The sequence below is a fragment of the Ammospiza nelsoni genome, chromosome 21 (genome assembly GCF_027579445.1).
Source record: "Ammospiza nelsoni isolate bAmmNel1 chromosome 21, bAmmNel1.pri, whole genome shotgun sequence".
NCBI classification, from domain to species: Eukaryota; Metazoa; Chordata; class Aves; order Passeriformes; family Passerellidae; genus Ammospiza; species Ammospiza nelsoni.
In genome coordinates, this window is record NC_080653.1 from 703,602 (window position 1) to 720,188 (window position 16,587).

The 16,587-nt window shown below is 49.8% G+C and overlaps 1 protein-coding gene across 3 annotated transcripts in view; it reads left to right on the forward strand.

Moving 5' to 3' along the window:
• BAZ1B (bromodomain adjacent to zinc finger domain 1B) overlaps window positions 1-14,064 on the forward strand; it is a 41,261-nt gene extending 27,197 nt beyond the window's left edge. The window contains exons 14-19 of one of the 3 annotated variants that reach the window (XM_059486700.1): window positions 3,306-3,453; window positions 4,951-5,098; window positions 7,220-7,338; window positions 9,529-9,677; window positions 11,332-11,435; window positions 11,973-14,064. In XM_059486700.1, coding sequence (XP_059342683.1) covers window positions 3,306-3,453; window positions 4,951-5,098; window positions 7,220-7,338; window positions 9,529-9,677; window positions 11,332-11,435; window positions 11,973-12,339 — 1,035 coding nt within the window. In that variant the 3' untranslated portion in view covers window positions 12,340-14,064. Of the gene's footprint in view, window positions 1-3,305; window positions 3,454-4,950; window positions 5,099-7,219; window positions 7,339-7,754; window positions 7,964-8,265; window positions 9,419-9,528; window positions 9,678-11,331; window positions 11,436-11,972 lie in introns of those variants that run through there. The other 2 variants (XM_059486701.1, XM_059486702.1) reach the window with 2 other exon arrangements.
• Window positions 14,065-16,587: the final 2,523 nt, after the last annotated feature.

The following is a 16,587-nucleotide window of genomic DNA, read 5'->3' on the forward strand; positions in this document are numbered from 1 at the left end:
ACTTGAAAGTCCCAACTTAAAAACCAAATTATATTTCTTCACCTGTGTTTACCTGCAGGGAGCAGGCGAGAAAGGTGGAGAGAGACTAATTTACAAGAGCATGTAGTGACAGGACAAGGGGAAATGACTTCATACTGATAGAGAGTGGGGTGAGAGTAAATATTGGGAAGAAATTATTTCCTGTAAGAGTGGTGAGGCCCTGGTACAAGTTGCCCAGAGAAATCCCTGGAAGTGTTCCAGGCCAGGTTGGATGGGGCTTGAAGCAACCTAATCTAGTAGTAGTATCTTTGCCTATGGCAGGGGAGGTTGAAACGAGATGAGCTTTCAAGTCCCTTCCAACACAAACTTTTTTGGGAATCTGTGACTGAGGCTAGAGCTAGGTTTTTTGCTGTGGATCTGTGGGGCTTTTTTTAAAGCTCCTGTCATTATATGCTGAATGCTTGTTTGAGCATCAGGTCTTTGCTAAGCTGTGCTATTGCTGTGTTAGCAGGATAATTTGGATAGGTGCTAGAAATTTTCACAATCCTCAGTTGTCCTGAAGTATTTAAACTTTGCTAATTTTAAATCTTCCATCCTGAGTGGAAGAGTAATGGGAGGATGCTGTCTCCTGAAAACTCACAGCAAAATGGAGTGCTGTAAAATCGGTGAGGTCTGAGGCAGAAAGGACTTGGATCAGCACATTTCCTGTTTCTACAGCAGCACCATATTGTGCCTTACTCCAGTTTGCCTTAGGGCTGTAACCCTGAGGGCTGTACCTGTAGGGCATACTCAGGGTAGCATCAGATTTACTACAACACAGTCCCAGTATGTGATTGTGCAGATCTCCCCCCTCGCAAGCACTGGCTTTAGTGTCATGCCAATCTCTGGAGCATTTTTTTATGCAGTGCAGTGCTTACTATCTCGTTCAGGCTTTTCTAGACCTTTGTGGTGGTATAAGCAATGTTCAACATTTTTGGGGGTGTTTGTTGCTTTGATTTGGCAATTCTTTTTAACCTCAGTTTATCTGGAATAAGCTTTTTTTTTGCCAAAGCAGAAAGCCTTTACAGATGACCTTGAAAGAGCAGCCTTCTTCTTAGATACAGTTATCTGAGGAAAGTCCCTGACTGCCAGGCCGACTGTTCTGAAGAAAAATCTTCTGCATAGGCTAGGAATTATGAAGCCTTTTGAGCCAGAACTGCACTGAGTGCACACAGGAGGTAAAATACAGCATAGCCACACTGGGAAACACACTCAATGTACTTCCAGACTTCAGAGGAAGAATTGCAACTTTGTGGTATGGGTATGTCTCATTTTCCCTGTGAGAAACAAGTTATGGCTTAACAGGCACCTGTTTGCTGACATAATTGTCTGTATTAAGGGTTCCTGCTGGCTCAGCTGCATTGCTGAAGCTCACACTGCTGAGTGGCAAAGGATTGCAGTGAGACCTGGCTTTTGTGGCTGCTCCTAAAAATCAGGCTGGTGTCTCTGTTGATGAAAATATTCCCATTTTTAGTGGCAGTAGCATGCTGGACTGTCCCAGAACAGGACTTCTTTGCAGCATGACATTGCATCACTACAGCCTGAGCAGAGTGAAGAATATGGGTGGGTTACCACCCCTGTGACCTGTGTTCAGTAAATAGTCTGTGCAAGGGGAGAGTCAGTCTGCACCTGCAGACAATCCCTCAAAGAACAGCTTCACAACCAAGCAATTCCAGTTTCAGCTGTTCCAAGGGGTTTCAACTCAGGGTGCCAGGTGAGAGCCTTTGTATCTGGAGGCTTGTCTGCCTTTACCAAAGAAGGTGTTTTCTGTCACTCTGAGGTTGACATGTGACTGAGGACTTGTACTTTTATTCTGGGAGTTGCTTTTTGGTTTTTTTTCCCTGCTCAGTTGCTCCTATCCAGTAAGGAGGGGATTTAAGTAACTTCCTCCAGTCTCCCATTTTGCCTTGCTGGCAGCTGGAACTCCCTTGGTACTGGTGCTGCTCAAATGCCACAGTCTCCTGATGCTTGGGAGGCAAGGCTAAAAATTTGTTAAATTCCACAGACCTGGGGAGGAACATCTCAGCAAAGCTTGCCAACAGCTTTTGCAGATTTCTCTTGGCCCAGCATGTTAACAGCAAAACCCATGGAACAGTTCCTTGGAAAATCAATTATACCGTATGCAAAGCACCTCAACAATGTTCTGCAAAGAAAGAGCGCAGAGCTGTGTAGCTTCCACAGTGGGCTCGGCAGCTTTACATTTGTCTCCAGCGATTCTCCAGAATCCACACCAGCAACAGCAGTAGGGATGTTGGCATTTCAGAGCAGTTTGTGTGTTTTTCCAAGCATCTAATATATGCTGTGGTTCCTCAAATTCAGTCAGAGGAGAATGTGCAACTCTGCAAAACTCCAAGGTTTTGTTTGGCTCCCAAATTGCTGTCAGCTGCAGAGTCTAGATTTTCCCATCTGACACTTCACTGTTTTTTCTTTCATTCTCCTGGGGTAGAAGAACATAAACTAAATGCCTGTTATGTCCCAGTCATGTCTGGGCCATCACCTTACTGTTGTAGAGCACAAGATTACCGTTGGAGAGGGACATGGCTCTGGATAACTTCTGTCCTGCTGCATTTCGGATTTATCAAAATGGTATTTCCAAACCTCCTGAGCTGGGTGTGTGGTTTCCCATTGGCCTTGCTCTGTGCTGACCCTGGCAGCTGCCATGGTGCAAGGCTCGGTTTTGATGCTGTCATCCTCATCACCAGTTTCTGGGATTTCAGATGAACTGAGGCCATAGTGTCTCAGGGAAGCAGCTGGTTTCATATTTGGCTGTCCAAATGCCTGTGCAGTGTGATTATAGCTGGTGGCACTGGGTTCCCTCTGCCACCTGAGCAGCTCAGGGACCGCATGGGTGTTACTGCGGTCCAGGTGCCTCTGTGGTACCCACTGGAGGGCAGCACAGGTCACTTCAGCCCTTCTTCCACTGTGATTACCAGCTGTTCCACAGTTTTTCTCCCACATTTTACAGTGCTAGATTTCTGCCTTTTATTTTCTTAGCCTGCTGATTATTTGGGTTAAACCTTCAGATCAAGAATTTAGTGGCGTTCACATAGATTGATTCAACCTGACTGTGAAATGCAAAGCAGTTGACTGTTAGGAACAAACTGTCTGATCCTGGATGACTGGATATGGATAAACCACAACCAGAACTGCTGAGATAACACAGAAGGAAAGAAATATCAGAGTTGAGCTTTGGTTATGAAGGTTCCCAGCTAAGGGATATAAAAACATCTTTAGACTGAGGGGATCTGTGTCTGTGCATTGTTGTAAGATGTTAGGTCTTTCTTCAGGTTGCTTCAGCCATGGAGAAATGGAAGACAGCAATCCGTGAGGCCCAGACCTTCTCCCGTATGCATGTACTGCTGGGGATGCTGGATGCCTGTATCAAATGGGATATGTCAGCAGAGAATGCCAGATGCAAAGTGTGTCGCAAGAAAGGTACGCATTCCTGCCCACAGAATTCCTGCTTGTGCAGCAATTGGATGCTGTCACCTCTCTGCTGTGCTTAGGTGATGTGTCCCTTGTAGTCCGTCACTCTGACTATGGCTGTATTTTAAGTTCTGAATGTCAGGATTTACAGTCAGCAGCATTGATCTCTCAAAAACATTTGACCCTGACTCTAGTAAACCATTCTTATGTACCCAGTATTGCAGAGCTGCTATCCCCTGGATATTTAGGGTACTTGGATGAAAGTCATCTACAAATCCTTCTGGGAATATTTGTGCAATTGTCCATTTCCTAGTTTCATTTTTTTGAATGGTCTTTGGATCTCTGAGCTTTTTCAGTTAATCCTGTCTTTTAGAGAAGGAGCGAGCAAGGGGAGGGGTTGGGAAGGTTATTATGGGGAAAGCAATTTGGGATATTGCTGCTCTGATGCCAGAGTGGGAGCAGAACTCTACTCAATGAGCTGGGGAGGTCACCAAACAGGTGATGAGGGGATACTTTCTCTGTGTGCACTATAGAATGAAGGACTTTAGAGTCTTCCAGGTGAAGGGCGAGGTAGAAGGGGTGTCAGCAGAGATTGATTGCTTGTATTTGTTCTGCCATAACCTCTCCTGTTGGATGGCAGCCTGGAGGAAAGAGCTTGGTGGTACATTCTGCCTCATCACTTTTATATTTGCTGAAACTGTAGCGGAAAATGAGGGCAGGCAGAGCTCGGGGGACTGCTGGGCACCTTTTGTTTACCACAAGGCTAGCCATTCATCCCTTTAGAGAAGTAAGGGCTGAACTGGTGCAAAATCTGCCTTCACTGCAGAGCCTCAGGGGTTTGCCAAACCAGTGCCAAAACTACCCTACCCTCTGTTGAGAGGAGTTTCTAGGCAAAAGTAAGGGGAGGCTCACTTGAGACACAATAATTTCACAGAAGCTAAGAACTGAGATGTTAGAGGAAGACAAGCTGGCAAGCCCTCTACACTTTTTCCACTTCTGTAAAGGAAAGCTGGCTCAGGATTATTTCCCTGTTTCCCTTCATCAGTGGGAGGCACAAAGAGACTACTGCTGCCTACTGATTTTCAGTGTAGCCTTGTCACCCTGAGTGGAAAGAAGACACCATGTAGGTTAACCAGACTGAACATAGAACAAGAATAGCTCCATTTTTAGCTTACAGCTCTGGAGCCCTGATTGCCGCACACTTTCCCCATGTTTGTCTGAGTGGAACCTCTTTGGCAGATTTCTGTCTTTGCCTTGAGTGAAATCTTTGCAGGGCGAGGGACTCTGCATTGGTTTTGTTTGTTTTTAACTGCTGCTGTTCATAAATACAGTGGTGGGACAGAAAGAAGGATCCCCAAGGAAGGTCATCAGAGAAAGGGTCCCTGCCCTCAGAGGGGACTCTGCATCTTTCTCTTGCTTAATCCTGCCTTCCAGCACTGCAGCAGCTTCTAGCTCTCGGGTTAACTGAGGCTGTGGCCTTGTTACAAGTGAGCTGCACTTTGGTAGGTGAGGATGACAAGCTGATCCTGTGTGATGAGTGTAACAAAGCCTTCCACCTGTTCTGCCTGCGGCCGGCACTCTATGAGATCCCAGACGGGGAATGGCAGTGCCCAGCGTGCCAGCCTTCGACAGCCCGGCGCAGCTCACGAAGCAGGTGAGTGACCCTTCCTGCCCATAGCCTTGTCAACAGCACCGTCCTGAGCCTCTTTTCACAAGACCCAAACCAGCCTGGAGCAAAGCCACTTTAGAAAGTTTGAAATCACCCAGTTAAAGCAGCATTGAAACAGAAGAAAAGCAGTTTCAGGATGTAAGTTTAGCACATGTGTTGTACTGATGCATTACAAGTTCATGAGTTTTAATAAATCATTTGGGTTTGGAAATGAAAACATAGGCAAAACACCCACCAAAATTAGTTACACTAAGAGTTGTTTCCTTTGAGCATGTGGTTGGGTTATTTCTTCATGTAGCTGGTGGCTGCAATTCTGTGGGTCCCTGGGCTGGGTTACTGCAGTGTTGTTTTAAGCTAGAGCAGACTTTACTCCAGGCTGCAGCTCAATCCCTACTCTGCTACGACAAGTCAAAGTGCCATGCTAGTGGTTTTCTGTAGGGAATGTGATTTGAGGAGGCGTGGCAAATATGAATTGCTGCCTCCTGACAGCACGGGGTTAGATTGGTTTTTTGAGTTGCAAGCTGGAAGTTAAGCATTTTACAGTGAGAGTCATTTGCTGGTGATAACTGTGCTACATCTGTCCGTATATCAGTGAGGTGAGGCTGTCAAGTGGCACCTGATGCAGAAACAGAGGAGCAGCACAATAGAGGTGTGCCAGCCAGTACTGTGCAGGTGGTGGTATATGGCCTTAAAAGTATTACTTACTCTCTGGACAGCATTTTAAGAGTTCATCAGGCTTGTACAGAAATGACAGGGCTTAAAAGCAACTCTTGTAGCCTGAGTTCATAGTTACTTTGATGTGGCTGTCACCTGCAAGCTGCTCAGCTCCTGACCCAGACCCATCAGGTGGAGAACACCTGCTTTCTGCTCTTGTCTTCTTAGCTGAGATAGGAAAAGAATGTCAACTTGGCAGATTCTTCGCCCTCTGTGCTTTGGAAGTTTTATTCCTTTTATTGCTCAAGATCCTCTTTCTTCAGGGGATTTAGGCTCCTACAGTAGCTTTGCCTGTGTTCCCTTTTGTTTGGGTATTTTGGTTTTTAATGGTCCAAATGAGACCCCACCAGCAGTACTCCCTCTAGTTCTGGGATCCCCAGCGCAGGAAGGACTTCAGCCTGTTGGAGCAAGTCCAGAGGAGGCTACCTAGTTGATATGAGGGATAGAGCATCTCTGCAGTTAGGGAAGGCTGAGAAAGTTTGGATTGTTCAGCCTAGAAAAGCAAAGGCTTTGGGGTGATCTAATTGCAGTCTTTTAATACCTGAAGGGAGCATGCAAAAAAGATGGAGAGAGACTGTTTACAGGGGGGAATGGCTTCCTTGACATTGTCCCTTGACAGAAGGCAGGGTTAAATTGGATATTGATTGGGAAGATCTTCTTCCCTTTGAGGGTGATGAAGCCCTGGCACAGATTGCCCAAAGAAGCTGTGACTGCCCCATCTCTGGAAGTGATGGAGCTTTAAGTAACCTACTCAAGTGTCTGAAGTGCTGAAGTGTCCCCTTCCTGTGGCAGGAGGACTGAAACAAGTTGAGCTTTAAGGGCCGTTCTAACCCAAACCATTCTATGATTCTATGAGTGATTGAACAGACACAGATGAGAAGCCAGAATGTGCTGGGCAGGGAGTCTGCGTGGCTTCTGACTTTTTAGCACTTGAGGAGCCTGACATTCAGTTCACCAATTTGTTTCCCATGGTGTAAGGAAACCAATCTATTTCCTTAAGTATATGGAAAATATTCCAGCAGGAAAAAGAGCCCCTCTTGAATTTCTTTAGGCCTGGTCTGCAGACCTGGGCAAATAGCAAATCGTCCTCTCAGGGAGGAGTAATTACACAGCAATCAGAGTCTTATAATCCCATGCCCCATGGTCGTGGTGCCTAGAATACCAAAAAATACCATGATTCAGCTCTTGGGAATTTTCAGTCCTTTCAGATTTTTAGTTGAGGAAGTGCCCTTTGAGCTATAGCTATAACTTGATATTCTAGAATACAGCAAGCTGCTTTCGGCTGAGCCTGGTGTTTGTTGTACAGTCTAAACAGTACCAGGCCCCTGGGGCCACTGATGCTCTGATGCTCAGGCTCTTGTACCACAAACACATACACCTGCCTTGTTCTAGGAACTATGCAGAGGATTCTGCTGAAGATGAAGGTGAAGAAGGTGAGGAAGCTTCTGATGAACCAGATGCTGAGGAGGAAGAAGAGGAGGAAGAAGACTATGAAGTTGCTGGACTAAAATGTAAGGCTTTGACCATGTAGGGAAGTAACAGAAATAGTAACCCTCCTGCCTTCAGTATCTGAAATACTGATCCTCTTTGTGATTTTTCCTCATGCAGACCAGGTATAGGCCTGGGAGATGTCACAGGGAAAGGTTGTGGCTGTGCTGGAGTAAACCCTTGGCCATTTGTGATGGGGTCAGCACTAGCAAAGATTGAAACTGCTCACTGCCCAGTCACTCCCTGGGGACACTGCTGTTCTGAGGGCTGAGAGGGGTCAGTAGAGACTGCAGTGGGCTGGGGGGGTCAGCAGGGCCTGCAGAGTGGTGGGATTGTCAGTCTCTGCGCCTACTGGATTTGTTGTACACTGGAAGCTGTTTAATTGCTTATGGGAGCTCTCACCAGAGCCCCCTCTCCTTTCTTTTCTTTTTCCCACCAGTTCATAACCCCTTGAGTGCAGGACTTCTAGTGATTTGGCAAGGAGGCATTTTGAAATAGGAGGACTAGCACTTCCTCTCTTGATTCCAGTTAGAAGGCACAGTGCTCCTGGTGTAGTGTGGCCTGGACCACTAGCACCCTTTGATTGCCTACAGAGACAATTGGGATGCTCCTGGGGCAGCTGGGAAGAATAAAAGACTGTTTTCTAGATTCTTCAATGTCTGCTTCTTCACCTAAACATATTTAGTATGTGTATCCACTTTGGTTTTAGGGGAGTTTGATTCAGTCTCAGTTGGGCAACTTGCTGCACTGAAAAGTTCAGTCTGGGAATGACACACTGCCAGCATTTGCTTTCTGTCAAACTGTCCTTGACTGACATAACATTAAATACAGGTTGTCTTAAACAGGGCAGATGGAATCCAGAGGCTGGGACTCAGAGGATTATCCCATGTTCTTTTGAGGGTTTCCGTCCAGGCCTGAGTCTTGATTCCCTTACTTTTTTCTGGTTTCAGGGAGGCTCACTGATACCACGGCTGTGCGCACTGCTTGTTGTCCTGCGGTGTATCCATGTCCACACTTGGAGTGTGTTTAGCCTATGTTGCATGGCCAAGGCAGGAGCTGAGCCAGGCTTTCCAAACAATGGCAAAAGAGGGTTACGGTCACTAAAAATAAAGTGCTAAATGCAACCCCTGGCTTTAGAGAGCATTAACATGGAAAGGTCACCATGGAAAACTTTTGTTTGAATAGAAAAATCACATTGATCCTTATGGCCTTTATTATCCTGAGGGATCTAACCTAGAATGTTGGATTGTCAGACATTTAGCACGTGCTGCACGCTTGACACACAAGCAGAGTGACAGCAGGTGGACGCCCTGCAGCTTCGCCACATGCCCAGCATGATGATTTATGGGACAGGGCTGTATCAGAGGCTGCAGCTGAGGTATCCAGTGTGCTGGATACAGCTCAAGGACTTGGGATCAGGTGGAAGGGCTTGGACTTGGGAAGGCAAACACATTCTCCTCATACAGAGGGTCATGGGAGAAATATAAGACAAGGGAGTGCGTCAACATGCTTACATTGCCACCAGTGGGGAGCTCTGAGAGGCGGACTCACACAGGCAAGTGCATTTCTCTAGGAGGTAATGTGGCAACCCCAAATCTTGGGGAATAAAATCCCATTGTTTCCCACTTGCAGCACATGGAGCAGCTTCCAGCTGCAGTAATTTGACACTTCCTCTGCACACAGTTCTCTTCTCAGGGGGCTTATCCCACTATGTGGGCCACTTGGAAAAGCACCCATCCCCAAAACTGTGAGGAGTAAAGGGGCAGTAGGAAACTGAGGAAACTCCCGATTTCTGCTCCCAGTGCTTTCAGAGGGTATGTTGCTGTTTTGAGACAGCTGTCTGTCCTTGTATTGCTTTCCTGTCTTTCCCTCAAGCCTTGATGTGTTGGGGTCTCTTGGTGCTGCAGGCAGAGAGGTTTGCTGTGACCTGCAGTGGATGATCCAGGAGCTCCCAGGTTTCCCTTGGAGCTTGAGGATCTGCTGTGTGTGAGTACCTTTTTAGCAGCAGGCTGTTGCCAGCCATGGCCTCTTCAGGCAGGTGGTGACGACCCACAGATGCCCTCCCTAGAAGGTGTGAGAGTGTAGCTAAGATGAGGCTGGGTGGTCCCTGGGGTCATCAGCCTGAGTGAGACTCAGCCTAGTGTGGGAAGCAAAGGGTGGTGTCTGCTCCCAGATGCACCCCGGCCTCTAAGCCCATGGCTTATCTGTTTCAGTGAGGCCCAGGAAGGCAGCCCAGGGCAAGCAGGGCTCCATGTACTCCTCGAGGCAGGGAAGGCACCAGAGGAAGAAGCAGACATTGCACTCTGTGCGGGGACCCCGGCAGCGCATGGCGCCTGTCAACGGTGCAGACATCGATGAGCTGGTAAGAGCCAAATTTCTCCCTGGAGACCACTCACATCATGAGTTATAAACCAAACAGGTGGCAGGCTTCCTCCCATCCCTTCACAGAAAAATACCCTGAAGCCCGGGTTGGGCTGGGTTAACAAAGGAAACATATCCTTAAGGGCCTGCTGCAGACAGAGCACAGATATGTCAGGCATCCCGCCCCAGCCGCTTTCACACATTGTCCTCTGGAGCAGCAGGCAGCCTGCAGCTTGTTAAAGTTTTTTTAATAGTATCCATATGTCTCTGCAGAGAGGTGGGGGAACTGAGGGGGTCCTGGATGGCCAGAGAATGCCAGCAATGTTAGACCCTTGCTCCCTAGCCTTGGCCATTTTATGACAGTTGTTGTCTGTATGATCACTCCCCAACTTCCAGGACATAATTTGGCTGGTTTAGGTTTCATTTGATATTTAAAGAATAAAACCATAGGCTCCTGCACAGAGCAGTCTGTGCGTGCTGGGTGGGGGGAGCTGTAGTGACTGTCTCTGGGGAGCTACACACCATAGGGGATACGTGAGGATACTCCAGCCCCACAGCCACGTCACAACACCCTGCAGATCTGCCATCTGTCCTGTGACCAGCACTAGTGGTGCTGGTGAGTCCTGTCACTCTCCTTGCTCATCGACTGTGGGCTCACTGCTGCTTATGCTAGGTCTGGGGGACTGTGCTTGTGGTCTTTGTTATACACTGGAGGGCAAGCAAGCCCAGCATAGACAGCCACAGCCAGCACAGAGGGATATTCCAGTGGGGAAAATCTTACTGGAACAGCACACTGGCTCAGAGAAGAGGACTTTGTCATGATTTATCACTTGTCCTGGGAAGAGACCGGAGCTGGGTCAGAATAGCAAGTACCCTGTGCTGTGGAGCCTTCCTGTCATTCAGTGTTTTCCTCAGCAGTGATGTACCACAAGCTGAGCTCTGGAAGCTATGGGGATGTCCCCATGCTGGGTGTGACCTGTTCTGGGTCCCTGGGCACATGAGTGACCTTGTGCTGAGCCTGCACAGGGATGACAGTGCTCAGGGCACCAGCTGCTCCTGGGATTTGAAATGGCACAGTCAGCTCTGCCAGGATAGAACAGCAGCACAAGTGCTTCTCCATCTGCCTCGCGTTCTTCCTGCCACAAGCTCAAGACAAGGCAGGGAGAGGGAATTCACATTCTTCATTTGCTGGCATTTATTTTTTGGCTGCTTGTTATGGCCATATTGTCTTTGAACTTATTTTGAAAAAGCCACCTGCTACCAGAGGAGAGCTGGGCAGTTTGTGAGCTGTTCCCACCAAGCTCCTGAATGAAGCTGCTGTCCTGAACCCAAGCGGCTGCCACATGTCATAATCACAGAATGGCCTGGCTTGGAAGGGGTCCTAAATGCATCGCATTCCAACCCCTCTGCCATGCACTGGGACACTTTCCACTAGACCAGGTTGCTCCAAGCCCTGTCCAACCTGTCATTGAACACTTGCAGGGATGGGGCAGCCGCAGCTTCTCTGGGGAGCCAGTGCCAGCCCCTCGCCATGTTCAGAGGGAAGAAGTGTCCTGGCTGTGCTAAGAACTAGCTCCTTCGGCCTCAGGGCTGTTAGCTGAACTCCGAAGCCTGTAGCAGTTCCCTCCTTTTACCAACACCCTTTGTGTGGGCAGGTCCTTCAGACAAAGAGGACAGCGCGTCGCCAGAACCTTGAGCTGCAGAAGTGTGAGGAAATCCTCAGCAAGCTGATCAAATACCGCTTCAGCTGGCCCTTCAGGTGAGAGCAAGTGGCGTCTTCCTCCTCTGTGGGCAGGACTGGCCACAGGTTGTGTGGGGATGTGGGCTGGCTGTGGTGCAGTCCTGCCAGATCCACTTGAGAAACTTAGGGCTCCAAAAGCAAGACATATCTGGGAAGAAGCTGCTCCAGAAGAAACCATCATATTCTCAGTCTTCTGCTGGACTGAAGACATGGTGCCCTTCTGAGGTGGCAGGCAAGGGGCTAATGCAGGAGGTAGGTGTTCTCTACTGCCCCCAGGATTTTTGGAGCACTGAGGTGCTGGGACTGAGGGAAGCTTCCCTCATGGGCCTTCTCCCCATGCCTGAGCCAGCTCCCTGGGCTCCTGTGCTTCCCATTCTCGTGCCATAGGGCTGATGTATCTGTAACACTGTAGTGGTATTGCTTGGGCTTGTTGCACCATCGTGGGACTGCAGGTCAGGGGTGCCACAGGGGCAAAGAGGTGGCAGGACCCCACTTCTCTGCAGTGGTGCCAGGGTTGGCATTCCCTTTCTATTGGTGTGGCCCTTCTTTTGGCAGGGAGCCAGTGACCACGGAGGAAGCTGAAGACTACTTTGAGGTTATCAGCAACCCCATGGACTTCCAGACTATGCAGAGCAAGTGCTCTTGTGGCAGTTACCGCTCTGTGCAGGAGTTCCTTTCCGACATGAAGCAGGTGTTCTCCAATGCTGAGCACTACAACCAGAATGGGAGTCACGTACTGTCCTGCCTGGAGAAGACAGAGCAGTGTTTGATTGACATGGTGCACAAACACCTGCCAGGCCACACGTATGCACGCAGGAAACGCAAGAAGCTCTCTGCTAGGTGCCAGGGACTGGAGGAGCAGGAAGGGGACAGTGAGTCAGAGCCCCTTGAACATTCCCGGGGACGGAAAAGGAAGAAGTGAGGGATGGGGAGGCTAGGGGAAGAGCCAGAACTGGAGCAGGCCTTCTGGTGCTGCCAGGCAGTCGGATGGGTTGTCTGGAGGGAGTTGAGGAGCAGCAGGCACTTCTCTATTAATCCAGCCTTCCCTTGGGCCCATCCTAGTTTTAATTTTTCTGCAATTTCCTCAAGTCATCCATTGAGTGGCAATGACTTAATGCTTCCTCAAAATCTACAAAGCTCTTCATGAGTCTGTCCTGCCAGGAGGGGAAGGTGGGAGGGCAAGGGGAGGGCTGGGCCAAGCTTGGCTGGGCAGAAGAACACCAGCATGCTCCAGTTCAGGCACCGTCAGTTTCCTGGAACGAATTGCTTCCTTGCCTTTGCAAGCAGCCAGAGCGTGGTAGGGCAGTCTGCTGCCAGTCATGTGAGCACACCAGCCTCCAACTGGTGCAGGGGGGGGATAGTGTTGCTCCACAGAACGACTGGGGGCCATCAGGCCAATGGGCTACTCAGGCTTGCATGTATATATTTATATGGTGTTAATTCTGAGCCTCGGTTCCAGGCTGTGTGGCGCGAGCAAGCACTTAGGTGTACCGCGGTCTGGCTTTCACCAGCATCCCAACACCACTGCTCCAAGGTGCTCCTGCTTTCCCCTCTCCTTGGGGAGCAATCCTTGAAGGTCTCAGTCCAAGGAGAGCTCTAAGCTCAGCTCCCCACCTGTACATGCCAAGAGGAGGCTCCCTGCTCCCCTGGACATGCATGCCGTCATGCTGCCCTGTGGAGTGCCAGCAGCAAACTGGAGAGTGTGGGTGTCTACACAGCCCAAGGAGAGCTCCAAGGCCAGGGGAGAAGCAGAAATGTGCTGTGTAACTTTTTAAATTAATTTTTTAGTTGAAAGTGGCTTTGTTTCTAGCTGTGATCTTGTACAAAGAACACCTGTAAGATACCCTTGTCTTGCTTTGGCACATGTACAGTTTATATAAAATCGTGTTTGCTTTATATTTCCCCCTTCTTTAAAACTCATTTTCCTACCAGTAGCAGGAGTTACATCAGGGGACTTTGGGGGGGGAGAGGGAGATCCTAGTCTCTCTCAGCCACACTCACAACATTTCATAGTAACACCTTTGTTCCTGTGCCATGGCCCAGCACCAGCTTCTGCTGCCCCAGATGCTGACTTTTCCTTAAGAAAAGGGTTTGTTTTCTCATTCTCTCTTCCCCTCCATCATGACAGGTTTGGATCATACAATCAGGGCTTGAACTTCTTATCCCAGAATGGTTTGATGTGGAATAAATGGGCCATGGGGCTGTTTGGTGCTGGTTTTGCAACAGAAAAGCAGAAGCAGCTGTTGTAGCTCCTGGGATTTGAGAAGAAAGGAATAATCAGTTACAAATTTCAGCCTAGTTTTGCAAATGTTTTAGGTTTGGGGTTTTTTTTAACAGGTACTTGTTTTAAGTTCTGGACTGTCAATGACTGCAGATGAGGCAAGTTTCCAGGCCCTTCCCTCTCCTCAGCCTCACTTCCCTGCCCCACAGAATAGCACTGACATTTGTATCTCGCACATCCCTTCAGAGGCTGTTTTGTCTTGTTTCCTAGAGATCATTTCCTGCAGGTCCTACATGGTAGAACCTTTGGAACTGCACGTTTTCTTAAAAATCAGTGTCATTTGGGGGGGAGGGGGTTTCTGCAAAGGGCTGTACTTGTAATAAATTGGAAACTTAAGAATAAACATTATGTACTTGTGTTTGTAAACATGGCTTGTGTGAGTTCTTTGTTGGTCCCTATGTTGATGTGGGATTGTCTGATATGGCTCTCCTCTGCCTTCCTAGAGCTACCACCAGACATCTCTGGAGCACAAATGGAGCTATGGCATAAAGGAATGGTGAGTCAGGATCAGATCAGCTTCCGGGAAGGTGCTGGTGTATTGTCACCCTCCCCGAGGACAAGGAACAGAGCTATGCTCTGCCTGTCCCTGGAGTGGGGAGCAGTCCTTGTTCCTTGTCCCCTGCAGGGTGCCAGTGTGACACTTGTCCTCCTGTTCCATTCGGGGTGGCACTGGGCACCCCTGGAGGGACTTTCTCCAGGTGATGGGGAGCTGGGATATGTCTGCTCTTTTGTACTAGCGTGGCCTGGCTACCCCCAAAGCCTCTTCCCTTGTGTTGGAGTGTGTTATGCAACCTGAGCCATGCTTGCAGTAAGAATTATTGCTGCTGTGTCCCAGGCCCCCATCCTGATTTCCAGCAGCCCAGCAGGGACACTTGGAGCTCCAAGGGCAGCTAGAGCAGTGGCATGCCAATGCTCATGACCACAGCTGTGACAAAAGGTTTGGCTGAAGCTTTGCTTATTTCTGCTGGGACAACAAGGGTTCCTGGGTGTCTTCATCCTGCTCCTCACTCCAGATCTGTGCTGGGAGTGTTCCAGCCAGGCCCCATACTGCTGGGCAGGGAAATCCTGATGGATTTGAGGGCTTGAAGGCTCTCAGCAATGGGCTGATGCTGTTTTCCCTGGAAAACCCTCCTCTCTCCACAGGGGATGGTTTGGCTTGCTGGCCATGCAACAGGACCTGGGTGAATCTGAGTGACTCCAGCTGGGATATTTCCAGGCCTCAGTGTGGAGATCTTGCAGCAGCATCTGCTCCAAGACCTTTCTGGAGACTTGTTTTTTATAGCAGCCCCGTGGCATCAGTGTCCTGTGCAGGTCTATAAATAGCTGTCCTCACACCTGGCAGGGCAATGTGGGGGCTTGGCAGGCAGCCGGAGCCCTGCTATCACCATCATCAGCCCTGCTGCACCTGCTGCCTGCAACAAACCCCCGGGGCCTCCTATGATTGCTGGAGTTCCAATGTGGCCTTGGGAAAATGAGACCCAACTTTGGCCCCATGGGTTTTCTCATGGCTTAATTCTCAATCATTAATTAATATTCTGGGTAATGGGGGTTTTAGCAAATTCCCAGAGAACAGTGGCTTTTCTTTTGCTACTCAAACTTGGAGGGAGTGTCCATCCATGTGAGGGTGGATAAACTCCATAGCTCAGCTATGCCAGGAGTGATAAGACTCCACTTCTCCATGCTGAGCTGGACCAAGACCTCAGGGACATCAGGATGTCCTGGCCCTGTTCTCACCCAGCTGGCATCCCCACCTCGCCCTCCACAGCCATCCTAGGCCAGGTACTGCCCTGTGGGGCCTAGGCACTGCTGACCCCTACTTTTTGCTTGCTGGGGGTTTATTGGAGCAGATGTTTGGTGTCCTTGGGGCTGCTCTGAGGAGGATGGAGATGGGATGCAGGGATGAGTTTGGGTGGGAGTGTACAGAGAGAGCCTGAGCCCCAGAGCACAGGGTTGAAAGAAGCTGTGACTAGGAGCCAGCAGTGTCCCTGGGCCAGTCCTTCCATGTGACAGCTCCGCTTTGCAACAGGCTCTGTGGAGCTGCGTCCTGGCCATGCTCAGCTCTTGAGACTGGCAACCTCCAGTGGAGCCAGCTGGGCTGCTGGGGCTGATAGTGGGTAGTGGTGGGTGCCGGCGGCCCCTCTGGGGCCCGATAGCAAGAACCCGTTGGGACAGCTTATCTGGGTGAGCACTCCAGAGGCAGCCGCTCCTTGGCAAGCGCCGGGTGCTCAAGGGCAGCCTGTCCCCAGGGGTGCCGCCAGCCGGGCACCAGCACTGGGCTGCATGCCTGGTGCACGAGGTGAACCCAACTGGCTCTGGGCTTAGCACCCAGGGCAGAACACAGAGAGAACACATGGCTCTGTGTCCCCTTCCCAGGCAGCCCCTGCCCAGAGCCATGCCCAGCTCTCCAGATGGACTTTGGAGCCTGTCCTGCAGCCAATATTGACTCTCCTGCCCCAGGTCATGGCCCTTTGCCCAAAACAAACTTTCCTGTGGCAACCAAGGGAGCTCCAGAGGCTGCAGCCCACCAGTGCTGGGGCCAGGTAGGGTCCTTGCCCTAGCACCATCATCACCACCAGCCTGGGGAAGGGGCTGGATGCCCACCATCACAGCCAGGGGTACCCAAATCTGTTGAGAGACCCTCAGTGTCCCCCCAGCGACACCACATGGGCACTGGGGGCTCCTTCACACCTTGTCCACCACACCAGCTCCTGGGGGAGGAAAAAGCTTTTCTCAGCTCTGTGGCCCAACTTCTGCCTTCCTGGCATCCCAGGAGTGGCAGGGAACAGATTAAAGGCGCTTCACCAATCCCAGCATCACAGGAGCACAGCCCTGGCACAACTCGATGGTGAGCGAGGGATCCCAACCCCAGCCCTTGCCCCCCATACCAGC